At 40.0% G+C, this 27026-nt stretch overlaps 5 protein-coding genes across 7 annotated transcripts; 2 read left to right on the forward strand and 3 right to left on the reverse strand.

Annotated features, from left to right (window-relative positions):
- Nucleotides 1-1931: 1931 nt before the first annotated feature.
- On the reverse strand, nt 1932-11638 carry sdha (succinate dehydrogenase complex, subunit A, flavoprotein (Fp)). Its single transcript, XM_008432036.2, has 15 exons — nt 11533-11638; nt 8085-8168; nt 7812-7973; nt 7536-7679; nt 7186-7350; nt 6945-7093; nt 6737-6861; nt 4737-4905; nt 4441-4636; nt 4164-4335; nt 3937-4055; nt 3731-3842; nt 3504-3634; nt 2658-2771; nt 1932-2576 (listed from the first exon to the last, which is right to left on the reverse strand). The coding sequence occupies exons 1-15, from the start codon at nt 11593-11595 to the stop codon at nt 2490-2492; spliced, it is 1992 nt and encodes a 663-aa protein (XP_008430258.1). The 5' UTR covers nt 11596-11638; the 3' UTR covers nt 1932-2489.
- Nucleotides 11639-11823: 185 nt separating this feature from the next.
- LOC103478295 (coiled-coil domain-containing protein 127) lies at nt 11824-15913 on the forward strand. 2 transcript variants are annotated; one of them, XM_008432034.2, is made up of 4 exons: nt 11824-11932; nt 12439-12594; nt 14008-14252; nt 14351-15913. In XM_008432034.2, exons 2-4 carry the CDS (start codon nt 12447-12449, stop codon nt 14795-14797), a joined length of 840 nt encoding a protein of 279 aa, XP_008430256.1. In that variant the 5' UTR covers nt 11824-11932; nt 12439-12446; the 3' UTR covers nt 14798-15913. The 2 variants fall into 2 exon arrangements, with proteins under 2 accessions (XP_008430256.1, XP_008430257.1); XM_008432035.2 differs by having other exon boundaries at nt 12442-12594.
- Nucleotides 15914-16458: 545 nt separating this feature from the next.
- On the reverse strand, nt 16459-20208 carry LOC103478294 (telethonin). Of its 2 annotated transcripts, XM_008432033.2 has the most exons (3): nt 20041-20208; nt 18238-18430; nt 16459-16980 (listed from the first exon to the last, which is right to left on the reverse strand). In XM_008432033.2, exons 2-3 carry the CDS (start codon nt 18369-18371, stop codon nt 16638-16640), a joined length of 477 nt encoding a protein of 158 aa, XP_008430255.1. In that variant the 5' UTR covers nt 18372-18430; nt 20041-20208; the 3' UTR covers nt 16459-16637. The 2 variants fall into 2 exon arrangements, with proteins under 2 accessions (XP_008430255.1, XP_008430254.1); XM_008432032.2 differs by lacking the exon at nt 20041-20208 and having other exon boundaries at nt 18238-18481.
- A 922-nt stretch (nt 20209-21130) lies between these two features.
- mrpl32 (mitochondrial ribosomal protein L32) lies at nt 21131-22914 on the reverse strand. Its single transcript, XM_008432698.2, has 3 exons — nt 22712-22914; nt 22322-22518; nt 21131-21580 (listed from the first exon to the last, which is right to left on the reverse strand). Exons 1-3 carry the CDS (start codon nt 22806-22808, stop codon nt 21329-21331), a joined length of 546 nt encoding a protein of 181 aa, XP_008430920.2. The 5' UTR covers nt 22809-22914; the 3' UTR covers nt 21131-21328.
- A 212-nt stretch (nt 22915-23126) lies between these two features.
- psma2a (proteasome 20S subunit alpha 2a) lies at nt 23127-26756 on the forward strand. Its single transcript, XM_017309210.1, has 8 exons — nt 23127-23234; nt 23712-23788; nt 23966-24098; nt 24388-24510; nt 25173-25254; nt 25426-25499; nt 25831-25888; nt 25991-26756. Exons 1-8 carry the CDS (start codon nt 23194-23196, stop codon nt 26105-26107), a joined length of 705 nt encoding a protein of 234 aa, XP_017164699.1. The 5' UTR covers nt 23127-23193; the 3' UTR covers nt 26108-26756.
- The last annotated feature ends 270 nt before the right edge of the window (nt 26757-27026 follow it).

Raw genomic sequence — 27026 nt, forward strand, 5'->3', positions numbered from 1 at the left:
AGTCCACCAAAATAAAACTTGCACAGAGCCGCAATTTTTAATTGACATTTTGGGGGGGAAAAAAGGCAGCATAATTTATGAAATATTTTACAATAGAAAGGAAAAACTCCAAAAAGTTTGATTCCAAAATGTGAGTTTATGAGTAAAAGTCCCAACTTTTCTAAAGATGCTAGTGTGAGCGCTGCTCTTAACACACATATTTTCTTAAATTCTCATTTTAAAATAGCCTGCAAAGAAAAGTATTCACTTCTCCGGCCGCAGCTCTAGCCAGATTTGTGTGAATGTCGCTTTGTTTTTCCACCCCTGCTGGAGAGTTGGATGCCAGACCTCTGGTGAGGAACCGCTGGGAAAACCCTCAGGGATAAATAAGCCTGGTATCAGAAGATAGCGGCTGTCTTGTTAGAAGAAACTAAACAGACACTGGGCGTGTGACATGAGTGATGTTTGAGTTTTAAAAAAAATCTCCAATCTCTGCTTGGTAACTAAGAATGATAGTTGAACTGGGGAATGTCCTTTTTCTTTACATTTGTATTTATTTTTTTCTGTTATTACTCACCGACAATCCAAGGAAATAAAACACCAAACAAAAATGTCTCTGCTGCCCTCTATCGACGAACAAGCAGCATTAAGTTGCATCTGTTGGAAATATGTGTTGCCGTTATTCTTACATGTGTATAGATTATTGTTCTTATATTACTATAGGTTAATATAACCTATAGTAAATGAAAATCACTTCTGATTTTCATTTAGAAGTGTTGGCCTCTCACTGTCTGTGTTAAAACTTTGTGTGTTGAAGACTTTCTCACACTGATAACAGCCCTCCGCCCTGGAGAGAAATCGCTCCCAAGGGAAAAGGCGAGACGGACCTTGTGTGTGTAGAACCTGTAGACAAAGCTCGCCTTCTGTCTCTTCTCTTTATCTCTCCCTTCTCTGAAAATAAAAGACGAGCTCTAACTGGAAGTTATCAGAACGCGCGGTGGGCAGCTCTCTGGTGCAGTTCGTCTTCTTCTTTCATGGAAGCTTGGTAAAAACTCACATAAGTTATCTGTGGTTCTTTCTTTTCCATGTACCGTATTTTCCGCACTATAAGGCACACCTTCAATGAATGGCCTATTTTAAACTTTTTTCATATATAAGGCGCATAGAATAGACACTAGTTACGGTTGCGTGATTTGTTCCGTACTCTACAAATGTGGATGTGTAATAATAAAGAAGTGGTCCCCGCAGTGGCGCAACTACACATTATTCAGGTGGATGCGAAAACATAGATCAGATAAGGCGCACCGGATTATAAGGCGCACTGTCGGCTTTTGAGGAAATTGAAGGTTTTTAGGTGCGCCTTATAGTGCGGAAAATATGGTAGGTTCAGAAAATACCCATCAGTACCCAGCACTTCATTTTTAGTTTGTCGCTTTCAATTCCACAAGGTAAAACAAAGAGCTTTCGATTCTATGCATAGCATAAACTTTATTGAATATATGAAAACAAATACAAATGGGGGAAAAAAATAGAATAAAGTCAAATTTTTTTCCCCCTCAAACAAGAAAATAATTTAAGTCACCCTTTAATCGATTCAAAACATAAAAGAACAATGTGTTTTTCATTTTTTCTGAACCAAGCGTTTCTTCCACCTTCAAATCCATCAAGACTTCTTGGGTTTGCATTGCATCTGTTCAGGCGTCAATTCAACCCAGGACATACGCAGCTTTGTTCTGTCTGCTGAATGGAAGGAGCATTTTTTCCTGCAGCGTTAGTTACTCTGACAGAGGCACTCGCTGACCTTTTCTACAAAATGTCGTCAGAGGAAGACAGCAGAACATATAGAAGAGTCATTGTTCCATCAGCTAAGATGCAAATGTGGTTGAAGATCTTCAAACTGCTACTTTTGATTAACATTTATACCGATACTGATACAGAAAGCTGAAGCTCACTCAGGACTTTTAGCCGATTTATTACTGAACAGAAGCCGCGTGGAGACCACACACTAGTAATACGCAGATGATGCAACTGGTGTGTACAGCTAAGCACATTTATTGTACATTTCTGAAATATTTACACACTTAAAACCTTCCCGCTCTTTCGGCGACGTGTGCGCATCAGATTACATTCGTCCCCCACCGTCTCTTCGCTCAGCAGGGAGAATTTTAAGCGGCAGAGCTGCTTAGAACGACACAAACGCGAGAAAATAGTGTCATGACAGAAAGCAGAGCTTGAAATTTGTTCGTTGTCAGTGTTCAACTTATCAAGCGTTTCTAATATCGACAAGAACCGAGAGATCCACCGGACCTTTGCCGAGATAAGTCGAGGCTAAACAGGCAGGAAGGACAGAAACAGGAATGTGACGTCAAAGTCTGAAACCGGCAGTTTTTATGATCAGCATCACTAAATGATTACAAATGTGCAACATGAACCGTCTTATCTGTTAACAGAAATTATGTTTTTCTCTTAAATAGCAGTTTATGATCTTTCTGTTGTCGGGGGAGAGCTTCTCAGTACGAGCGGATGGCAGGAGGAACGTGGGCGCAGTCCTGCTCGTTCAGAGAGCTGTCGATGACGGGGCGGTACCTCAGCGTCACCTGGGATTGGTCGGAATAAGAGGGGCGTTAAGACAACACTAATGACGGCGAGACGACGACAAACCAGAGCGCACGTGGTACCTTTCCAGTTTTGGGGTCTACGTATGACATGGTGTGCTTCCTCCAGTGCTGCTCGAAGGGCTTCTTCTGCTGACCCTCCAGGGGCTTGGAGTAGTCGTACTCATCGATACGATCCTGAAACACAAAGGGGCCGATCAAATTGCCATGGTGACAGACTAGGGTGAGAATGGAACCACACGTGCAATAAACAAACAAAATTTTCACACGGTTCTGTCATCTAACAGTGTGTGTGTTGGCGTATCTGGAAATACTAGATTCCTGGCTTTAAATATGAAATCAAACATTTTCTGAAACTAGTTGTTTCAAATATGTATGTTAGCTAGGATGGATGCTTGTTTTGACCCCTTGTCCAAGGCGAAGGGGCCATTTCAGCCGTATTTTTTACAGAATTTTTTTGTTTGTTATGGAGCAGATAAGATGAAATGAGGCACAAACAGTTAATCTTAAAAATGTTATGAAAAACAAGCAGCCTAATGCTTTCAACTGAACAACTTTGGCCCTTATGACAAAACTTTTGGACACCACTGGTCCAGAACGTGTTTAATAGGATGAAAGGTGTGAAATTCAAAGTTCTACCAGTTAAAATGGGTTTGATGTGAAGTTAGCCTCATTTTTAACTCCACTTTGACTTTTCATCAGGAGCTGGCAGCTCAGCCCCTGGGCGCCCCCAAGTGGCCAGAAAATGAAGCTACATTTTTCTAACAAATCAGGCTGCTTTGTTTTTCATCATGCTCAACTGATCTTAGTAAGGCGAAAGTATGGAGTCACAATTACTTTGAATGAGTGAAGAAACAGAAATATAAAGATCAGTGATGTAAATTTTTTTTTATAAATCTAAGGACTAACCTTGAAGTCCTCTCTGGCGTGCGCACCCCTGCTCTCCTTTCTTTGCTCAGCACCGTTGATGGTTTGGACGGCGTTCAGCATCAGGTTCTGCAGCTCCAGTGACTCCACCAAGTCTGTGTTCCACACGATGCCTAATACACAAAACAAAACAAACAAAAAAATCCACCTTAATCAGTTCTCCACACAGCCAAAGAGTACAAAGACTCTGTGGCTGTGGAGAATCCTACCTCTGTCAAACGTTTTGATCTTCTCCATGCTCTGGTAGACGTCGGCCATCTTATCGCATCCCTCCTTCAGAACAGAGCCGGTACGGAAGACGGCGGCGTGGTTCTGCATAGTCTGGACGCGGGAAAATAAAACAATTCCAGCTTTTGGAAGAACACGTCCTAGCAAATCCACGGTGGACTGCCGAGTCTGTGTTCAAAGTGTTCACCTTCTGCATGTTCAGCCTGATCTCAGATGTTCTCAGATTTCCATTAGCAAACCTCAGCTTGTCCAGGTTGGCCACAGACTCCTCTCCTGCGCTGGGCTTCAGGGGCGAAAGCTTCTCTCCTAAAGCGACGTAAACGAGTGTTAGCAGTGATTTCACATGGAACACTGCTAATGTAACACATTGACCCATCAATCGTGTTGTCTGCTGCAGAAGCAGAGAAATCTTACCAGGTTTGTGCTCCTCTGCGATGGTCAGCGCGCAGGCTCTCCCGAACACCACCAGGTCCAGCAGCGAGTTAGCGCCCAGCCTGTTAGCGCCGTGAACGCTGGCACAAGCCGCCTCACCGCAGGCGTACAGCCCAGGAATCACTTTGTCCTTGCCGTTAGTGTGATCAATCACCTGATGGTGGGGAAAAATTTTTTAAAATTCATCGTTAACGGTGGTCTGAGGAGACATCTGAGAGCGGCGAACGGGATCGGAGGTGTGGGTGGGGGGGGGGCGAACCTGTCCCTTGTAGTTGGTGGGAATTCCTCCCATGTTGTAGTGAACCGTGGGCAGGACGGGGATGGGCTCCTTAGTCACGTCGACTCCAGCGAAGATCATGGCGGTCTCAGAGATCCCGGGCAGCCTGGTGGCCAGCTGCTGCGGAGGCAGGTGGTGGAGCTGCAGGTACACGTGGTCCTTGTCCGGACCCACACCTCTACAGAGAGTAGGGCGACCATTTTAACGGCCGCTTCATGTCTGCAGCCACGAAGCAGAACAAAAAAAAGAAGAAATCTGTGTGCCGTGACCCTCCCTACCTGCCCTCTCTGATCTCTATGGTCATGGAGCGGGACACCACGTCTCTGGAGGCCAGGTCTTTGGCGTTGGGGGCGTAACGCTCCATGAAGCGCTCGCCCTCGCTGTTGATCAGGATTCCTCCCTCGCCACGGCAACCCTCCGTAATCAGGCAGCCAGCCCCGTAGATCCCTGCAAACATTCACGTGTTAAACTGCTGGGAAAGCATTGTTCATATAACAACTCCAGCAGGGTTGAAATGATTAATGGAATTAATTGTGATTAATCAATTATTGACTAATTTAGTAATAGATTAACTGGAATATGCAGACTCTAAAATTGCCCAATTTGCTGAAAGAACAATCAGAGATCTAATTAAGCAAAAGCTGTACAAAGAAGATATATGTTTTGCATGAGATAAAAAAACATTTGTCTATAAATATATTCTACCCAGAACTCATCAAGTATCATTTTTAGCTTCACTTTTTTCAAATTCTGCAAAATCAATGTCCCATTAGGCACATTTTGTTGTCAATTTACTAATCAACACACTAGACAGTACTTTTTTAGCTGCAGATGCAGTTTTTACTACACATGATCAAGCTTTCATTAAAGGAATAATGAAAGCTTATTCCTTTAATAAGCTTTCATTATTAAAGCTTATTAAAAGAATAAGCTTTAATAATGCTTATTGGGTTTTTTTGCATTGTAAAAAACCTAATTATTTGCATCTTTTAAAATATTTCAAATATCGTGTAAAAAAAGGCTTATGTGGTTAAATTAAAAATGTGCCAATTTTTTTATCCGATTAGTTGTCAAAGTAATCAATAGCATAATCAACAATGAAAATAATCATTAATTGCAGCCCTGCATTCCAGACTCTACTTTCAAAAATTAAACGCCTTTTTATGTCATTTTTAAAATGTGAGACACTAAAGGTTTGGCCTGGCCAGGTTCTCGAAACTGCAAGTCTTACTATACTAGTAGACTGCCACGTCATTGTTAAAGTCTCTAAAAATGCACTCGTTTAGGTTCCATGTAAAAAAAAAATAAAATCAAACAATAAACTTGAATAGTTACGTCATCCTTCGAGTCGAGTTGACACATTCTGCTGCATCGTTCCTACACAAAGCTTTTTATACCCTTCAGTTTTGAGCTAAAATGGCAGCTGTAGCAGTGGCCTCAATTATCTACACTCATCACTGTAAATCCAAACGCAACTATTTTTGACCCACGCAATGTAACTGTGCTTATTTAGCCAACAGGTGAAAAACAGTATGAAGATTAGACTATAAGAAGAAAGACAAACACACACAGCCTTCAATACGGCGCAGCATGATTATGAAACGTCACCGTTGAGGCTGGTGTCAAATGTCTGGCAGAAACAAAAATAAGGACGACCTTCAGTCACACACATCTGTCACTTTAAACGTCTGAACACAGAAACGGTTCGGTCCGTGTCCGAAAGCTGGACCCAGATGATCAAAGCGGCAAAAGTGTAAAACTACAACACACACACACATTTTGAAAGTTGTGTCAGTGAAAACATGCAGGGTTAAGACTTTTGGTCTGTTCTGCAAAACCTGGACCACGTCACTGTTTACTTTTCAGTTTTTCTTAATCTTGTCTAAAAGATCAAGTTAAGGTAGTTGTGGCATTACGTCTGTCCACCTGTACGTCTCTGGCTCCACCTTCTGCTGCAACCTTTGAGCTGAAGGTCTGCAACAATCAGTCAATAACAACATCCAGCATGTAGGGGGAAAAAACATTACCATGAGATTTCACCAATGTTTCTGCATTATTGAAGAATCAAGCAATACAGCTTTCCCTTTCAATTAATCAACAAGATTGTAACTCTGAAGTGCTTTGTTCTTTACTCTCTCTTTACGCCACTGAGTGAGATAGCAGGGGCAAAATTCCACACATGTAAACATTAACGCTTTCTTACAAGATTATGCCAAATTTCCGTGGCACTTCAAAGCAGTTTGCCTCTCACTCTGGCTCTGGTTGTGACTTTTCTCACCGGTGGGATGGAACTGCACAAACTCTAAATCCTGGCACGGCAGGCCGGCTCTGGTCACCATGGCGGTTCCGTCTCCTGTGCTGGTGTGGGCAGACGTGCAGCTGAAATACGTCCTTCCGTAACCACTGAGAAACACACATTTAAAGTCTCATTATAACTGTGAGTCCTGAGCCGACAACACTGAGCTGCAGCCGAGTTCCTGGTGTACCCTGTGGCGATGACGGTGTTCTGGGCTCTGAAGCGGTGGATGGAGCCGTCCTCCATGCAGAGAGCAATAACTCCTTTACACTCTCCGTTTTCCATCAGCAGATCCAGAGCAAAGTACTCCACGAAGTAGCTGGTGTCATAGCGGAGAGACTGAGGGAGAGGCAGGGAGAACGACGAGTGAAACGCAGTTCGACCGAAACGAGCTCCTTGTCTGAGCTGGAGGGAGAAGCTGAAGTCCTCACCCTTCCGTAAAGCGTATGCAGCAGGGAGTGTCCCGTCCGGTCCGCCACACAGCAGCAGCGGTGGGCCTGGCCCCCCTTCCCGTACTTGAGACTCTGACCCCCGAAGGCTCTCTGGTAGATCTTCCCCTCTTCGGTGCGGCTGAATGGCATGCCGAAGTTTTCCAGCTGAGAAAGATGAGCGACACGAGTTTCTTATGGATCACTGTAACTCATACCTACTCGAAGGTTTTCTCATAGAGTTAAAGAAGCTAATACTGTAGCACCATCTTGAATAATCATGGTTTCTTTTGGAAGAGTCAGATATGTGCAAGATTAAAAAAAAGCAAAAACTCGTCAGAGACGGAGCTGACCTCCACTACGGCTGCAGGAGCCTGCTCTGTCATGTAGTGGATGGCGTCCTGGTCTCCCAGCCAATCAGATCCCTTCACAGTGTCGTAGAAATGCCAGCGCCAGTCATCCTGCTCCATGTTACCCAGAGCCGCGTTGATCCCACCCTGGAAACGAGAGGAATACTTTACCAAACAGCACTGCTCCAAAAAGAACGAAAGACACAAGTAGAGTCGAGACGAAACTGCTCTCCAAAATGGCCGACAGTCCTGCTAGCATACACCATCGTGTCGGGGTACCTGTGCAGCGACGGTGTGAGACCTGGTGGGGAACAGCTTGGTGACGCAGGCCGTGTTGAAGCCGGCCTCCGATAGGCCAAAAGCGGCCCGAAGCCCAGCTCCTCCGGCTCCCACCACCACGGCATCAAACTCGTGATCCACAACAGGATACTGGGTGGAGATCTGGAGACGGTCGGATAAAGGCGATATATTTTTAAAACGTCTAATAAAGAGGCAATTTTCAAAGCGGGGAGGAGGCATCCTGATTTTCAACACACAAAAAGAAGAACTCACATCATCTGCTACTTTGGCGCTCTTCTTCTTGCCGTAGATGGAGAAGTGAAAGTTCCTGGAGCCCTGAACTGCAGCAGCGGGGACCTGAGAGAGAACAACAACAACTAGAAACTCACATAGATTACATGAAATCCACTGACGGTCGCGCTCCTGTCAAAACGACTCTAGAAGCAAACGCAACGGTGACCATCTAGTCATTGACAACAGAGGAAGAAATCCAGTTTGTTGGTAAATTATGACACAAAGCAATGTTATGCACTGGTTTAACAAAGCAGAACTGCAGCTCAATTCAATATTTTCCTTCATCAACTTCAGTTCAGGAAACAGACAGTAGGTCTTATTAGGAATTACGTAATCTATATTAATCAAACCATTACAGCTGCTAAAAATATGTTCGTTATTGCCATGGTTACATCAGAAAAGCACTAGCAATTTTTCCAAACTGCCAGATATGTTTTGATCGGATCTGAGATCAGCGACCGGTCAAATCCATAAAGGACTTGACACACTATATTTCCATTTTCTGTCTCTACATTCACTAAACGACAACATGTAATTTAACGTACTGCTTTGAGTTTAGTTTAAAAAGATAAATGTTAAAAAAAACAACACATTTTTAAAGGATAAACAGGGATGACCTCTTATTCCTACTTTTGTTTCAAAACTACCGTCTCCACCATCAGTTGGAGAACCAGTAGTGCATATTTTCCTTCAAATCTCTATAAATCATTAAATCATTTTTTTAAAAAGCGGACAGATATTGTTTCAGACAAAGATGTTGCACTTCAATGTTTAGCGATAAGTAGACAGTAATGAAAGTGTGCCTTAGTGTGCTCCCCATCATCTCTGAAACAGTCATCATAATTCATCACAAATAAACTGACATGGTCATGTCAGGATCATAACATTGTAAATAAGCAATTGCAACAGTATTTCCACTTAAACAACAGCAGCAACAACAAAAAACAAGCAAAACCATTTTCCTATTAATATTTTCACAAAATAGCAAATCAGATCCCTTCTTTGAAATGTGGGCAAACGAAAGCATAACAATGTATAACGTAATGTATGTACAAGTTTGGACCTTTTCATAGCCCATCAGTGAGGATCTTATTGGGTCCAATAGTTTCTGGTAGAAATGCCAACTACTATCATCTTAAACCAAAAGATACCCGTTCTAAACACGATGTACAAGTCCTTCTCAAAAAATTTGCATATTGTGATAAAGTTCATTATTTTCCATAATGTAATGATAAAAATTTAACTGTCATATATTTTAGATTCATTGCACACCAACTGAAATAGTTCAGGTCTTTTATTGTTTTAATACTGATGATTTTGGCATAGAGCTCATGAAAATCCAAAATCCCCGTCTCAAAAAATTAGCATATCATGAAAAGGTTCTCTGAACGAGCAATGAATCTAATCATCTGAATCAATGAAATAACTCTAAACACCTGCAAAAGATTCCTGAGGCTTTTAAAAACTCCCAGCCTGGTTCATTACTCAAAACCGCAATCATGGGTAAGACTGCTGACCTGACTGCTGTCCAGAAGGTCATCATTGACACCCTCAAGCAAGAGGGTGAGACACAGAAAGAAATTTCTGAACGAACAGGCTGTTCCCAGAGTGCTGTATCAAGGCACCTCAGTGGGAAGAAAAAAGTGTGGCAGAAAACGCTGCACCAGTGGTAACGAGAAGAGGTGACCGGACCCTGAAGAAGATTGTGGAGAAGGACTGATTCCAGACCTTGGGGGACCTGCRGAAGCAGTGGACTGAGTCTGGAGTAGAAACATCCAGAGCCACCGTGCACAGGCGTGTGCAGGAAATGGGCTACAGGTGCTGCATTCCCCAGGTCAAAGGTCAAGCCACTTTTGAACCAGAAACAGCGGCAGAAGCGCCTGACCTGGGCTACAGAGAAGCATGTCATTCGGAAATCAAGGTGCCAGAGTCTGGAGGAAGACTGGGGAGAAGGAAATGCCAAAATGCCAGACGTCCAGGGTCAAGTACCCACAGTCAGTAATGGTCTGGGGAGCCATGTCAGCTGCTGGTGTTGGTCCACTGTGTTTTATCAAGGGCAGGGTCAATGCAGCAGCTATCAGGAGATTTTGGAGCCCTTCATGCTCCATCTGAAAAAAAGCTTTATGGAGATGAAGATTTCATTTTTCAGCACAACCTGGCACCTGCCAGGTCATGCCATTTACCAGTGGTATTACTGTCCATGGTATTGACCATGGGACCACTGACCATGGTATTACTGTACTCAATTGGTTTGCCAACTCTCCTGACCTGAACCCCATAGAGAATCTGTGGGATATTGTGAAGAGAAAGTTGAGAGACGCAAGACCCAAAACTCTGGATGAGCTTAAGGCTATCGAAGCATCCTGGGCCTCCATAACACCTCAGCAGTGCCACAGGCTGATTGCCTCCATGCCACACCGCATTGAAGGCTGAAAAAGGATTCCTGACCAAGTATTGAGTGCATAACTGAACATAATTATTTGAAGGTGGACTTTTTTGGTATTAAAACACTTTTCTTTTATTGGTCGGATGAAATATGCTAATTTTTTGAGACAGGGATTTTGGGTTTTTATGAGCTGTATGTCAAAATCATCAGTATCAAAACAATAAAAGGACTGAAATATTTCAGTTGGTGTGCAATGAATCTAAAATATAAGACAGTTTACTTTTTATCACTACATTATGGAAAACAATTAACTTTATCACAATATGATAATTTTTGAGTAGGACCTGTACAACAAAAATAAATCAGAAACAACACAACTAAAGGTAATGTCTATAATGAAGCATGACCCACAACAATGTAGTTTCTTTAAAACAAGAGATGCTGCATAACTCGCATGGAGCCATGGAAATAGACAACTGCATTTTATTAGCTCTTCACAATGACAGAGGAGCAAAAAAAACAAAAAAAACGGCTAAATATGGATTTATAATGCATAACACTGCAAAATTACACAGTAGAATTACTTAAAGATGTTTAAATTTTTTATTTTACGCCAACATTTGTTCTGCTTGATGATAAACCGCTTCTTTTGGTGTGTGCATACATTTACTTATGAAAAATTAGCAACATGCATGTCGTAAGGAGCTGGTTACAAAGTTTTTAAATAAATAATATAAAACAATGACCCATGAGTTTTACAAATATTGCTCTAAATTGATCATTTGCAACACATAAATATGGAATGATTAGACAATAACAATGCTTTTCCTCGGGCTGGCAATAATTAGATTCTTTGAGGTGTCACATTGAGACACCCTATGCTACATAATAGGTTACGCAAGCAACAATTCGGCGATTATGAAAGCAATACTTATTTGCTGCGTATCTAAATATGATGACTCAAATGTACACACATAATTAAAATATATATACATAAAAATATGCCCAATTATTTTTGAATGTCCAGTTGTGGCTACTAACCGCTTTCGTGTTAGCGAGCACCCTCTTGGAGAGGAGACGGGACGCCGCACGTACAGACGCCATATTGTCGGTAAAAAACTGTTGCTCTGGTGTCGGGGGAAGAGATATGCTGTCGGACTAGACGGAACCAGTGTACGAAGAGGGGGGTTATCTACTTTATGCCTAATATATTTTACTTATAAAAAATGTTGCATTGTTTTCAAGCATAAGAAACATTCAACGGTATAAAAAAATTTGAAAGAAAATAAAAAGTTGTTGTTTTGTGATATTTAAATAATGTTTTGTTCAAGTCGGTTTAAATCAACCACCCTATCCAGAGCTGTGTGCACTAGCAAATGATTATTGTATAAGCGGAGTATGCAGGAACAAATGCATAAGTGACCTAGGCATTTCATTCAAGGTGAGAGGCAGCTGCATATACAATGCAGAGAAATGATGGTTTGATGTAATTATGGTGCAGCTATATTTTCCGTTGTTAGTTTGGTGTTAAATACTTTAGCCGCAAAGGCAAAGCTAAAGGTTAGCGAGCATGCTAGCTGATGCTAGCTTTGTTTTTGGTCAGCTCAACTGCCAAACCCCCTCAGGTGTCATCGCTACAGTTTGTAAAAACATGTCTATGTCTACAATATACAAAGACCTGTTTGTGGTAGTTACGGGCATTTCGTTAATGCTAAAATAAATATTTACATTTAATGACGAACATTGAACTTAAGTTTAGGCTTTTAAAGAAAAACTAGTGATATGAGCTTTCAGTAATCTAAGATGTCAGTTTTGCCATTAAAGTCTGAAAACTGCTTTATTTATAGCTGGAGACAAATGTGTAAATCACATTGTTAGCTACAGAAGGAATGAATATAAATTAAAAATTTGTTTTCGTTGGATTATTTTATTTGTTTGTCCTTCCAGCAGCCTCCATGAATAACTTGAATAACCCTCCCAGATGGAACATCCATCCAAACCAGGGAAGCGGGGATGCAGGGGCCCGTGGGGATGGAGGGGCCAGTGGTGGCAACAAGTGGAACTACGCCCTGCTGGTCCCCATGTTGGGACTGGCTGCATTTCGTAAGTTTCACAATTATATTCCTCTGGAAATGTTGGGATTGGGTGTTTTAAATCTAGATTAAAAAGTAGGCAGGGTTATGTGGTTTCCTGACTTTATTTCAAGAAAATTACTATTGATTTCTTTTATGGAACATTTTCATTTTGTTGATAATCTTATTCGCAGATACTAAAAAATATATATATTCTACCTAGGTCTGTGTAATATCGATTTTGTGATATATATCGATATTTTCTTTCCTAGAAAAAAATTGATATTCATCCGCAAGTATCGTAACATCCAACTGTCACCTTGCTCACGCTGGGAGAGTGATTAGGTCATCAGGCTTAGTGTCAAGGTTAAAAAGGTATCAAACTATTCAGAGCAGGGTGCTTGGTGCACTTTATTTACTTTACAAATGCATGTAAGCTACAGTTTGTACTGTTTCAATTAAAAGAAACATGTTTTCTCTCCACTTCTTTGATTCATTTTGTCCAGCTATCGACTTTAAGTCTGTGTCCATGTCCAACCAGAGCCATCGTGTATTGTGTAGTTATAATCACCAACTACACAATAGTAATTGGTGATTACTACTATCACCAACTAGTAGTAATCACCAACTACTAGTTGGTGATTAGTAGTTGGTGAATTAATTTAATTTACTATTACTATTTTCAGTTTAATTCAGTCCAACTCTATAACAGTCACAAAATGTCACCAAAATCACTCTGTCCCTCTAAAATCTTTCAGAAAATTGCAAAAGTGTATTGAATTGTATCTGAATTGTTTGCTGAATGTCGCAATATATATCGTATCGTGAGCAGAATATTGTGTATTGTATAGAGAAAGTATTGTATCACTACAGCCCTAATTCTGCCATTTTATTGCACAGTCAAGTAACTATATTACCTTAAGATGTTGTAAAAATGCTACATACATACCAAATAAGACTTAAAAGAAATTTGACGGTGCCTCGAAATTGGGCCTCTGTCTCTTTAAAAGTTCCGACTCCTTCTAAAATTTCTCCTTCAGACTCCTCTATTAACCCTTTAACAATATTTTTTGCCAGTGCTGCACTGCGAAGTAGCTCAATGAGCTTAGCAGATGTGCAGCTCCACCCTGTGTTTGATAATTGCTGCTGGCTAATCTGAAGGAACTGATGGGTGGATCGCGATGGAATTCTGATCTGTGAGGCTTAATGCTTGAAGTTTGGAAACTGCTGCTTTTACACAGCTGCATAGTTGCCCAGGGAGATTAAGGGATTTCTCAAACATGCATGAAGGCAGTTTAACATAAAACTACCCCTTTAAATAAGTAGTAACTGTTATTATGAGGGTTTATAACAATGTGCTTAATTTCAAGTTCAGTAAGACCAGACAAGTTAGACATAAAGTGCTCCTCTGTGGCCGTATTACTAAAAACTGTTATCTTTAAAGGCTGGATATGGACGAGGAACTCTGAGAATGAGATCCAGAAGATTAAAGTCCAGTACGACAAAGACGTTTCCGTGATAAAAAGCGAGATGGAGGCTCGCTACCGGGACACGCTCACAGAGAGCCGCAGGGCAGTGGCTACGCTCGAGCTGGAGGTGGAGAAGGAGCAACAGAGGGTGAAAGGATACCAGCAGGCCCTGGTCTCTCACAGCCAGCATCTAATCCAGGAACGGAAACGGCTGGAACAGGTACCCCGCCTTCAGCTCAACCCACTTTTACATCATTCTTGTTCATTTCCTGTTGTCTTTAAAGAAAAACATTGTATTTTTTTTTTTTTTCACATAAGGAGCGAGACGCGCTGAACGACGAGAAGCAAAAGCTCGTCAAATCTGGCGCCACCGGTGCTGTGCTGCGTGACGCCTTGGAACGGGAGGCCGAGTGGCACCAGCGCGCCACGGCCACCCTGAGGGAGCTTGAGGGTCTGCTCGTTGAGCGTCAGAACGCCTACTGCTCTCTCATCCAGCCCCGGGATCAGCGGCTGGAGATGGAGAAGAACATGCTGCTTAAGGTGGTCAAAAACCCCATCGCCGCGGAGCTGGGCCTAGAGTCTGACTTGAAGGACATTTTCAAGAGAGACAGGCACTGTGCGGATCTGATGAACATGGACAAGAGGAAGAACGGAAGCCTCATGTGGGTTTACTTGAAGTACTGGCAGCTACAGATCACTCTGCAGAAGCACAAAAGAGCAGAAGAAGCCATATTAGACGGGAGAATCCAAGGTCACAGAAAGTGACCTCCATAAGCTGCTTTTGTTCCCGTTTTTGGCTTCGAAGGATGTTAAGTTAACATGGAGCAGGGATCATCTGATAGGAATGTTATGCAAATACCTAAGAGGTAATCTTATTCAGATGTTTTTCTCCTTAGCATTCATGATCCCTGAGTTAAGGGAACATCATAAAAGTAGGTCTAATTTCTGAGGCCTCAATTAAGACTTGATAGCTTTAATTTAACCACGGGGAAAGTTAGAATGCACTTAGATACGTCAGGTGGTTTCCGTTGGCACTTTAAATCGAAAAAATTGAGACGTTCACTTTATCTTTTTTACCCTTTTATCTCATAGAGAAATCCGGGTTAACATACATCTGATAAAGTAGTTTCATTCTTTGATTTAATTTATAGGAGTGAAGTAAAACACAGAATGTTGTTATGTTGATAAAACACATCATTTTCTGCATATTTTAAGGCTGGGTGGAGGTTTTCAGTAACTTGTTGATGAACTTTTGTGGGAGGCAACAGGGGGACTAAGTTTCAATGTATCACCATTTCCTCAGTTTTTAATCGTTTACAGTGTTTTCCATCGAAATAGAATTAGTCTTACTGGGTTTGAAATGTTTGATTTGTGAGATATCTTGGTGATAGCACTTTATTGAAGCTGCATGTGTAAGTAAAGTAAAACTTCAATAAAAACAAGAATGGTCAAATGGTTCTGCACTGTAATGTTCATGTAAAATGAATTCACGTTTAGCCTTTTTGGGGGGGAAACCAGGCTTTTTTCTTTTTTTTTTTTTTTTCTTAACTTTATTTAAAAGTGCTGGATTTCATGTCATGAGTACACATGTATTGACAACAACTATGTGCAGTCATCTGAAATGTATTTTTTCCAAGAAATGAACATGTTTGTGTTGTTTGCTTTTCCCCCTCAAAATAATTGCTGTTGTCCACAAGGGGGCGCTCTCAATTTAATTGTTTGCAAAGCCTTCAATCCAGTGGTGTACAAACTTTTTGCAACATGGGTTAGAATCCCAAAGTAGAAAGTACTCAGGGGGACAAATAGTTTTTTCCAACTTAAAAGATCAGTTCTGTTCTAATTTTGTCAACAATATATTAAACAAACAATGTTTTAATGAAACCAAGAGGTGCTTTTTTTGACTTAATAAAAGGCAGACTGTTTCTTTGGTTTTGGGGTAAGTATTTGAGTCTATTTCCTACAAATGAGAACTTTCTCCAACAAAAAACTCTTAAGTTAAAGTGTAATAGAAGGCTTTGTCTTTTTTTATTCTTTTACGCAAAAAGTCGCTGGATGTTTATAGCCCCACTCCATCCATCCATCCATGGATGGATGGATGGATGGATGGATGGATAGCCCCACTTACTATGAAATTAAAGGAAAAATACTCTATGCCCAACAGTTTCCATTAAAGAATAATGAGATTGGTCATTGAAACTCTTATTCTAAAAAATAAATGACAAAAGTGGCCACTGGAGGATCAAATTTGTACAATTCTTGAACTGCAGTCAGGGGCCACAAAAAATGTTCAGAGGGCCACACTTTAGACACCCCTCCAAGACAGAATATGTTTGGAAGCTCATATTGCACAACTATAATGAACACTAAATTCCAGTTATAATGAATCTAGGTCATCATGTGAGACACATTACACCGTTGCAAACAGATTGTGTTCAGATTTAGAGTTTTATTTCAACAATATTAATTCACCATTGAATAGATATAAATACAAACCATGAGATGAGACCTACTGACATCTTTGTCATTGCTATCATAATACCAGTTTTGTGTAAATAACAACAGCATGTTGCACTGTTTAGACTCCTTATAATCTCATTTCCCTCCTTCACTCCCTCCTCTGCTCTCGGTGAGACACTTCTCTCGGAGAGGACATCAACCTGGAGGCTCTGAAGTTCTCTCTGACCGACTTGCAGAGGTCCCCAGCGGTAGCGGGGGCTTCCTCTCGGTCTGCTGTGAGATTTGCCTTTCCTTCAATGACGGGTTGTTCTGTGCCGGAGGCTCGCTGCGGTGCTTTGCTCCTGCTGGAGAACGGCAGCTGGTACTCTCTCATGACTCCCCCCTCTATGCCCAGCTTCAGGGAGCTGGGGCTCCTCTCGACCATTAGGTGGACCACCTGCTGCTGCTTGTAACTCTCTCTGCGAATGCTGTCGGTCTCTGACAGCGTCATCCTGAAACACAGCACACACACACACGCAGAGTTAAATTTTATGTTGTACTTTAAGACGTAACAAACGATAAAAACAGGAAGATGTTAAGGTTTTCTGAACATTGCACAGCTATAACCTTTTTAGGATGATGAATTCCACATGGGAAAAATTATCAAGTTTCAGACAAATATAGGATCAGCACTGTTGAAGGATGTTATTTTAGCTGTTTTATTTGTACGTAATTTATTGAGTTATATTTGGTTCATGAATGGAAATACAGTTTCATTTTTTCCAACATTCTGACATAACAGAACGCTGATCATTTTAACCAGAAGAAGGCCTTTTGTTAGGTTGTTGTTGATTTTTTTTTTTTTTTTTATAGTTTCTTACCAAAAACTATCTATTTGATGAGAGCGGATTTATAGTTCATCATTAATTATCCGCCGTCAAATATTGCTCTTCATATAAAGGTAAGAGTATTTTGTTTTTCAGCAGTTACATTTTTCTTCAGCCAGTTCTAGATTAAAGTATTGACTGCTGCGTGTTGTCATGTTTATGTTTATGCATGTGGCACATGACAAACGAGAATATAGCGATTCAGTTATTAAAACTAAAGTTAAGCTACTTAGACCAATAATCCAAGTCTGTCAGAGGTGATAAAGGTGTCTGTACGGCATCCAAATTTAATTTCTATGATCTAAAGACATTATTTTTCTTTCAATCTGTAAAAAAAAGTCAATATTTGCAACTGAGCCCAAAATAATCCATACCCTTTCTGTTTTAGATTGAAATTTCAATTCAAATCAAAATTCTTGATTTGCTATAACATATAACAATATTGTATAACAGTATTGTTTTTTTTTATTTTTTTATTTGAATTAGGTTTTCTATAATCTTATTAAAAACAACACGTCAACAATCATTTACATCCATATTCCAATTCAAACTGATGGGTAAAAATGTCGTTGAATCGACATTAAATCTGTCCAATCCTTTCTGACCAGCTTTTAACATTCTTCCATTGGTATTTTAACCCTTCAGCTGGAAGGCCTCCTTACCATCACCCTAATTATTTCCCCCACCCACAGATTCTCCAATACTCACAACTCTGGCTGTTCCTGTACAAAACATTATTTTTATATTGGTTCCAATCTAGGCAGAAGAAACTCATTGATATAGTCAAGCTTAAATTTCCCATGGATATGAATAAACATTCTTCTCTGCGTTTTGTGAATTGGACCAGAAGGCCGTGTCCCTGCAGCATGTTGAACCGCTCACCTGTACTCAGGTCTTGTCTCCAGCACCACGTTTAGCCAGCAGGCGCTGTAGCTCTCCTTCTTGCACAGGTCGTCCTCCTGAAGATCCGAGTAGGACTTCACCATGCAGACCCCTCCTCTGCTCACACAGTGCATAGTGGACGTATGAATACCGACGTTTGTGATTCCCGATCTTTGCTGAAGCCGACGAAAACCTAAGGGAGGAGATCGGACATTGAGGCGTCTGAGATGAGTTTCTCTGTGTTGCAATGTCTTAAATGTCCCGTCTTGTTACTATATTTACTCCTCTGTGTCACATTGTTGTGTATTTGGTGAATGCCCCCCCTCAGGCTTCCTGCAGGTTGGTTTCCATCTGAAAAGGAGCTTCATGAAAGCCTCCATGATGTCAGCCAACTGGATTATCGGAGTCAGTTTGAGTCTTAATATTTGCAACTTTACAGACTTTGGAGCAGTAAACATGTCGAGTTAATGTGGTTTTAGATATCAACTTTGTGTCTGCGTGTAAACAGGTAGAATTGGTATAAAAGTGGAGAGGAAGTTCTAGGTTTACAAACCTATAAATTTATTTGTGCAGACAGAAATATTAAATGGATTAGAGTGTGATCCCATTTGACCTAAGATCAAATGTCTGCTGGCATAGTTGAGGAGAGAAAGAAGCTCTGACTGCTTCTTTAATCGGGCTCATTAACTCAGAGCTGCTTTCCACGCAGCGAGGCGGAGCAAAGCCGTTTTAAACTTCCATGTTAAACTTTTTCACATTTTGTCTCATTGCAACTAAAAAAATTCAACTTACCTTATTGGACTTTTTTTCTTCTTATTGGAATATGATTACGAAGTGGAAGGAAAAAGGCACATTTTCAAAGTGATTTTAAAAATAAAAAACTCTTGGCGTGCATTTGCACTCAACCCACTTTAGAGATCGAGAAACACAGCAGAGATGTCAGGGATTGAGTTGTGAAGTTTAAAGTAGGGTTACAAAACAATATGTGCAGGTGGAAGGATATTCCAAAAGGACAACCTTTGATTATGCTCCACACAAATCTAGTGTTTTTGGAATAGTCTTGACAAAGAAACAATTGTTGAAGAAAGCGAAAGGAATCTCCATCACCAATTGCTTTGCAAGTTTGGTCAAATATAATAATAATAATAATACATTTTATTTCAAAGGCGCCTTTCTGGCACTCAAGGACACCGTACAAGAGTAAAAAATAGTGACAGAAACAAATAAAATATAACAATTAAAAATAGATAGAAATAAATAAAACAAAACAATGTATCTATATATGTCCAAACAATACAACTTTAATTTTTTCAGTCAGTGCAACGAGGAGCCAACGTAAAAATAAATAATAAAGAAACTGAAACTGACAAAAATATTCCACAACAAACCTTCTTTCAAATAGTTGAAGTTCAAGAATCGCAAATGTCATGTAAAATGAATAATAGAGAATGACTTCGCTCAAAGCTCAAAGTATAGAATTAGACTGAATAGATCTGCCCTTATGGCTCAGGCACATTGCCACCGTTATCCAAGCTAGAATTTTGTTGAATATCGGAACCGATACAGATATTAATATCGGATCGGTGGAGGAAGGTTATCTAATCAGATTCTACCAAAATTCAACTTCTTGTCTTTACTGCAAAAGGCTACATGGAGACATCACCGCTTTTTACATCGTCGCCTCTGTGAAACATGTTGGTGGCAGAATCATGTTGATAGGAAATGAAATGAAGCTAAAGAGAGTTAGAGGATAATCCCGTAACGCTGCTAGAGGCTGCTGAAGACTTGAAATTTATTTTTTACCTCATCTAGTGTTTTAAATGACATTCTTCCAGCGGGAGGACCCCCTGGCAACCCGAATCTGATCAGAATGAAACTGAATCAGAAAGAGCGTGAAGCTATGATGCGGCAGGAGGAAGCTGGACTCCAACCAACAACACCCGGCTCTGTGACACCAGAGTCAGCACCGCATGACTCCAGTTCGGGCGCTGGTCCGAACACGTGTTGCTGTGGTGACAAGGATTCGCATTCCCCCAAACAGATTAACCTTTGGTCACGTCAAAGTGGCATTGAATGTCCCGAGAGGGAAGACGTATCACTTCATGCGGTTTCTATAGCTGAGAAGAAAACATGCTTGTGTCTCTAACAATGTTGTCCGCCCTGAACTCGCTCATCCAAAGAGAAATCACTTGAATGTCTGAAGTGGACTTAATTGGATGATTAACAAGAATATCAATTATTTTTTGTAATCAATGAATCTATTCTATTGATTATTATGACGATTAATAGGATTAAGGGATTGGCACATTTTGCAGATTTTCACTAAACCAGTGAAGCTTTTACACAACACTTGAAAATATATTTAAAAATGCAAATCACAGAATTACTTTTTTTGAATGAGAAAACAAAGATGATTTTGCCAAACATCCAATAGCACATTATTCCTCTAATGAAAGCCTGATCATTTGTAGTAAAGGCTGCATCTGCAGTTTAAAAAAAATCTGTTTTTTGTTTTTTTTTTATTAATAAACGGACAGCAAAATGTGATTAATAGAATTAATTTTTTTTCTTTCAAACTTTGAACAAGATTAAGCTAAAAATGCCATTTGAGGACTTCTGGTTAGAACATATTTACAGACAAATGCAATAAATATATATTTTTTGTTAAGCCAGTTTTGGCTTAATTTCTGCTTCGATTGTGTTCTTTCAGCAAATTGGCATTTTTAAGAGTCTGTCTAATTAACAGCTAATTAACTGATTACTAAATTATGTCAATAATTTATTAATTAAATTAATTGTTTCAGTCCTATTGTGAAAGAAGAGACAGTTCATCACTTTTAATCAAAAGATATAAAGAACAGATCCAAACAATGTTTTTTTTTCTCTGACTGAATGACTTTACTTTGTTTATTCACACATTGGGTTCTTCTGACATTTTCATCTCTAAGAACTGGTTAAATCAGTGAAAAGCAGAAACACATGAGAAATGTGTAAATTTCTTAAAACAAATGTATTCATGAAAAACAAAAACAACATACACACTGACACATGCCGGTCATCTCTGCAAAGCGCATATCACCAAGCCTCAGCATCAGTTTCTGAACCAGGCGGGTCTTTTCCTGGGCCGCTCCACTATCCTCTTCCCTCCGTCCTGCTCGCTCGGCGTCTCCCCGTCATACAGGACGACCGTCTCCACGGGCGGGGCCCTCAGGGGGCCGCCTTCCATTTCCTTGATCTGCTGACGGATCAGACCGGTCTCCTTGCAAATCTTGGCGTAGCAGAAGCCGCAGAGGATGTGTTTCTGCTTCAAATGGCCGCACTCTGGACACGGCTCGATGTTTGTCTGGTTGCAGAATAAGTGATAAGCCACATAGAACACAGCATGGTCAACTTTTTTGTACATCTCTTTAAAGGCAATATTAGCTGAAAATGAATAGGTTCATATTTAAATATTTTATGCTTTGGAGAAAAATATTATAAAAGCATATCATTACTTTACCATAACCACTGAATTGAATGCTCTTTTTCAAAGCAAGAGTGGAAAATTTGGTTTTAAATGGCTGGTATTGTCATCCGAGCTGGTTTGACAAAGTGAGCTACATAATTTCTACAGCTGATAAAACAAAACTAACACGCTCACACATCTTTTCTTTTTTCATAAGGTAAATTATTGCTGAAATATGTACAGTTTTACTTTCTGTATCATGCTGTTGTCTCGGGCTATGGGCTCACTAACACTTTTATCTAAACAATCAATAATGATGGGATCAAAGGACAACTTTACTCAACAATCCAAGAGAAATTTGGTGCTGATCAGTAAGGTGGAGGACAATGCCACAAAGCAGAAGTGACAACTATAGAATCAAAGCATCAAAACCTTGAGATGGTTGGTCCAGGGCCAGGAAACAAAGATCTCATCCCCAATATGAACATATTGAATATTTTATTTATTAAATTTGATGTGCTTCTTTAAATTGTTTAACATCGAAACACTGACTGTACATCTAAAGTGTTACATACCACAAACCGTGTCAATGGTGGAATAAGAGCTCTATAAATACAAACTAAGAAATTGTGGCAGTACCTTAACTTTGATTAGCTTTCTTTCAGCTCTCCTTCTGGTCCTGTTGACCTCTATGGTGCGTCTCTTCTTGGGAGCCGCCATCCACAGGATGCTGTCCTGGAGGCCGGGAGTCTGCTCTGGGCTCTGCTCCTCATCCTGTTGGGGGTCCTGGTCGATCTGGGGCAGAAGGCTGGGACCATTCACTGCCAGAGCTGGGGCTATACACGGACAGAGAAACAGCCGCATGTTTATACGGAGTCAGGCATTAAACAGTTTACAACATGGACGAGCACCAACACGGCGACAAAAGCTCACATTACGCCTTGTTATTACAAGACGAAGTGGAATAACAACTCAATTAAGTTTGTGATTAAAAAAGCTGCAGCCTTCATTTATCCGGCCTAATCTCACCTAGCTGCGAGTCCAGTCCGGATATTTGGAGAAGTCTGCTTTCAATGCGCAACAGAGAACACCTGAGGCTGTGCACCAAGGCGGATAAGTTCATCATTTTTATTTCAGCACGTTTCTTCTCCTTCAGACATTACAAACACCTCACGGTCACCAGGATTTCTTCTTCTCCTTTGTTGATTCGATGCGCGATTGCCATCCAGTGGGGGTTTGTCCAAACTGCATTTATTCCACCCATAGCGTTTTTTTTTGCACGAGTTTTTGCACCAAACGGCTCCTCTTACGTCAAATCAATATCCGGATGTTTTTAAAATGTCTTACTCGGTTAGAAGTATGGAGGACCAAAACTCACATAATAGCCGTAATGAAGGGCATCCTTTATTTTCACATGTAATTTGTGAAGATTCCCCCAGAGAGCGCTATACACCCGCAAGTGTATTTGGAGTTTCCTGTTCACCTTTGGACAGAAGAAGAAGAAGATCAAAATGGCGGAGCGTGGCTATAGTTTCTCTCTCACCACATTTAGGTAAACTTTATGAAAAAAAGCAATAGAATCTTTCTCAGAAATTTAAAGTTGCGATGTTAAAATGTTTTCTTGAATATTAGTATGATTTAGAGTTTCAGTGTGGTTCGTTTAAATACTGAGAGGCGTTCTTGCTAGCGGTTGGAGTTGATGCACTGTCATTGTCCAATGAATCGGCTATTAGCCTAACGGCTAACTCTTAAATATTAACTTTTAAGGTACTTTAGAGTCAAAATCAATCGGTTGATAAAATAATAATTATATAACTAATTTGTGATTGTAAAGAGTTTTGGAAGTTTGCGTTGCCAACATTAACAGAAATTAGTTTCTGATTTTACTTTCAGTTTCGTCTTTGTCAGGTAGTTTATTTTTTAATTCTTTAATGCATCGACAGGTAATAGTTTTGTTTGCACGTGGATGAGCTTAACTTCCTTCCAGCCTTCAGCATAATAACTAAGCGTGATGTTTGTGCTCCTGCAGCCCCTCGGGTAAACTGGTCCAGATTGAATATGCGCTGGCAGCTGTAGCAGCAGGAGCTCCTTCAGTTGGCATTAAAGGTAGGAATCATGGAAATCTGCTGCTCTGATGTAATTTCATTCAGTCGAAGGGGGACATTATTGCTTCCCTTTTGCATAAAGAATAGTAATTTAGCTAAACTTGTGACTTTTTGAGTCGTAGTTTCATGTGGATACTTTGCAACTTTGGATTTGATCACACTGCATATCTTATTACAGCTACTAATGGAGTGGTCCTGGCTACGGAGAAGAAGCAGAAATCCATTCTGTATGATGAACAGAGCGTCCACAAAGTGGAACCTATTACCAAACACATAGGCATGGTGTACAGTGGCATGGGACCTGACTACAGGTGGGGAGACTTTAGGAGATATCTGGATGTGATATCTTAACAACTTGAGGCCTAACATGGATTTAAAAATAAAACTACAGTTAAAATGAATTTCCCGTCCAGGCATTATCATGCTTTTTATAACTGCACACAAAATCAAAAATATTTCTAAAATGTATTTTGTTATGTATTGTTAATTTATAAGGTTAAGGAATTTACTTTATCATAGTTGATGACATCATTGTTTGTTTAACAAAACAGCTCAGTCTTGACCTACACAGACAGACTAATATGCTTCTCATCATGACAGGGTTTTAGTGCGACGAGCCCGGAAGCTGGCCCAGCAGTACTATCTGGTGTACCAGGAGCCAATTCCTACAGGCCAGCTTGTACAGAGGGTGGCCTCTGTAATGCAGGAGTACACACAGTCTGGGTACGTTTTTGTAAACACTCATTATGCATACTAGCTTTATGTGGCAGTACAAGTTGGAAATGTCCTAATTGGCTTTTTCCTAATTATTGTCACCTAAAATGCAAACAGCTTTATTGGTTGTTTCTAAAAGCGCATCTGACTCGACACACTCTGCTATGGCCTTCAATAAACTTGCATCTTGTTTCTGTTTTGTTTTTTTTTCTTCTCATTTTGTGGAGCGGTTTGTTGGAACAGCTGGGCTAACATTAGCATGTTTACTCTGTTTATAATTGATGATTCTGCTGATGGAATATTTCAGTGTGGCTCCAGTTAAGTTACAGAAGAAGTAAAGATTTTTGCTTTAAGCATTTTAAAGTTTAATGATTAGCTTCTGGACAGCTATCTGAACACGGCATTTGGAACAGATCGTATTGCATACTATTTCACTATGAATGTCGCTATAAAGCATGAGGTACTTTTAAATTTGCCTAAAGCATAGTTCATAGTTTGACCTGATGTGTGCCGAAGTATTCACTTTCTTCACTTGTGTCCTGTTTTGGAGAGGATGCAGAATGAATTCTTCACTATCTTCTGAAAATGTTACTTGTTTGTTCATTTGTGGTACTTCACAGACTTGAGACTATTTTTAAATTTTATAATGTGTATTTTTTTCTCTCCTCTAGCGGAGTGCGTCCATTTGGTGTGTCACTCCTGATAGCTGGTTGGGATGAGGATCACCCCTACTTGTTCCAGTCCGATCCTTCTGTGCGTTGATTTATTTTCACATTGTCTGATAAGTTGGTTTAGGCTTTTGCCAGCAACTTATCAGTTTAGAAAAATGAAAGTTGGATAATTGATTATGCTTTTATTTTAAGGCTATATCTGTCAGAAACATGAAAGGCTCCCAAATATCAGTATTCTGTTTTTGTCTTACAGGGAGCATATTTTGCATGGAAGGCCACAGCCATGGGAAAGAACTATGTCAATGGAAAAACATTCCTTGAAAAAAGGTGCAGGTCGAGAATTAAATATGAAAGTTATATCCAATGTATTGTCACTAAATATACATTATGAATTTATGTGTGGAGCGTGACCACACATAAATTTATAGAACTTATCTGCCGTTTTTTGACTCCTTATTGTTTTTCTTTTCAATCCAGACCTAAAGAACAGGTCAATTTAAAGGATTTAAGTCATGATACATTTTTATGTTATTTCCTACGAAGCTCTTTAAAAGTATGAATCTTGGAATAGTGTTTTTAAGTAGATTAATCATAATAATGACTGACTTTATGAGTAAACATAATGTAAACATTTTGTGTGTTTTTTTTTTTCCTTTAGGTATAATAATGACCTGGAGTTAGAAGATGCCATTCACACAGCCATCCTTACATTGAAGGTAGATCACATTTTATCAGCATTGCTGGAAGCATTAAGACATTTTTGTTATTGTGTTTGCTTTCAAACCCATTATTAACATTGGTCTGTCTTTGTGCTTTAGGAGAGTTTTGAGGGTCAGATGACAGAGGAGAACATTGAGGTGGGAATCTGCAACGAGGCCGGGTTCAAAAGGCTCACCCCGGCAGAGGTGAAAGACTACCTGGCAGCCATCGCGTGAACACACCCTCCCTGAAGGGCCACCTGGCTACATTTCAAAACAGATTTAGCAGCACAGTGGCCAATTGACACAAGGAACAGAAGAGTATGTCCACAACAACATAATGAAGGCATACACATCCCTATTGACCATTACTACTCAATATCTACACAAATGTTTATACTTAAGGAGAGAAGAAAATAAAATTAGCTTTAACGTGTACTCTTGATGTCATATGTGACAATTGGCTTTTGTGCACGCTGAAAAGGTTTTGAGCTCTGAGAGGAATCTCAGGTCTTCCATTGAATCTTCAATTCTTACTCGCCAAAGAACTGCGCTGAGTTTTAAGATGCACCTCTCCTGCATAATACATTTAGCTAAAAAAAAACATATTTGCGTAATAATCAGACTTATTAGAGGTTATGACAAATGATGTTTTTTTTTACATTGAACAAAAAGCTATTTTTCATTTAATATAATTGAGTTGGACAAAAAAAAGCAGGTTTTGGAGGATTCAATGGTTAGGCTTGAGATTTTACATTCAAGATCTGGTTGCTGTACTACCGTTTTACATTATGTACTTTTTTTTCAGGCTTGATACAGTTCTTAAATTTGTATTTTCTCCACTGTTATGTGTCACTTATTCAAATAAAGAATGGTGAACTGTTGACTCGTTGCTTCTACTTATTAAACTTTTATTTTGAAAATATCTTAAAATGAGTTTAACAGCAGTTTATTTAAATGAGTGCGCTCAAACATTTACCGGATCACCTTGTGAAAGTATTTATGTATCCCTCCGCTTCTATTTTGTTTCTATGTTTTTATTTGCTGTGAGTTGTACGGAAGTGACTGTAAAGCGTATTCAATCATACAACAGTTTTGTTGTGTTCGAAATTTTAAGTTAAGTTTTCGGTTTAACTTGATGTGAAAAATTAGTCAG

The sequence above is a fragment of the Poecilia reticulata genome, linkage group LG16, assembly GCF_000633615.1.
Source record: "Poecilia reticulata strain Guanapo linkage group LG16, Guppy_female_1.0+MT, whole genome shotgun sequence".
Lineage (NCBI taxonomy): Eukaryota > Metazoa > Chordata > Actinopteri > Cyprinodontiformes > Poeciliidae > Poecilia > Poecilia reticulata.

Excerpts from the sequence above, each read along its gene's own strand:
- sdha (XM_008432036.2), bottom strand. The coding sequence starts at position 11,595 with ATGGCGTCTGTACGTGCGGCGTCCCGTCTCCTCTCCAAGAGGGTGCTC. Across the intron at positions 7,351-7,535 it reads CTCCTGCAGCCGTAGTGGAG|CTGGAAAACTTCGGCATGCC; the intron begins GTCAGCTCCGTC and ends CATCTTTCTCAG. Across the intron at positions 4,906-6,736 it reads TGTGCAGTTCCATCCCACCG|GGATCTACGGGGCTGGCTGC; the intron begins GTGAGAAAAGTC and ends GAATGTTTGCAG.
- LOC103478295 (XM_008432034.2), top strand. The coding sequence starts at position 12,447 with ATGAATAACTTGAATAACCCTCCCAGATGGAACATCCATCCAAACCAG. Across the intron at positions 12,595-14,007 it reads GTTGGGACTGGCTGCATTTC|GCTGGATATGGACGAGGAAC; the intron begins GTAAGTTTCACA and ends TTATCTTTAAAG. Across the intron at positions 14,253-14,350 it reads AACGGAAACGGCTGGAACAG|GAGCGAGACGCGCTGAACGA; the intron begins GTACCCCGCCTT and ends TTTTCACATAAG.
- LOC103478294 (XM_008432033.2), bottom strand. The coding sequence starts at position 18,371 with ATGCACTGTGTGAGCAGAGGAGGGGTCTGCATGGTGAAGTCCTACTCG. Across the intron at positions 16,981-18,237 it reads GAGACAAGACCTGAGTACAG|GATGACGCTGTCAGAGACCG; the intron begins GTGAGCGGTTCA and ends GCTGTGTTTCAG.
- mrpl32 (XM_008432698.2), bottom strand. The coding sequence starts at position 22,808 with ATGATGAACTTATCCGCCTTGGTGCACAGCCTCAGGTGTTCTCTGTTG. Across the intron at positions 22,519-22,711 it reads CGGACTGGACTCGCAGCTAG|CCCCAGCTCTGGCAGTGAAT; the intron begins GTGAGATTAGGC and ends GTCCGTGTATAG. Across the intron at positions 21,581-22,321 it reads GAAAGCTAATCAAAGTTAAG|ACAAACATCGAGCCGTGTCC; the intron begins GTACTGCCACAA and ends TTCTGCAACCAG.
- psma2a (XM_017309210.1), top strand. The coding sequence starts at position 23,194 with ATGGCGGAGCGTGGCTATAGTTTCTCTCTCACCACATTTAG. Across the intron at positions 25,255-25,425 it reads TGTTCCAGTCCGATCCTTCT|GGAGCATATTTTGCATGGAA; the intron begins GTGCGTTGATTT and ends TTTGTCTTACAG. Across the intron at positions 25,500-25,830 it reads AAAACATTCCTTGAAAAAAG|GTATAATAATGACCTGGAGT; the intron begins GTGCAGGTCGAG and ends TTTTTCCTTTAG.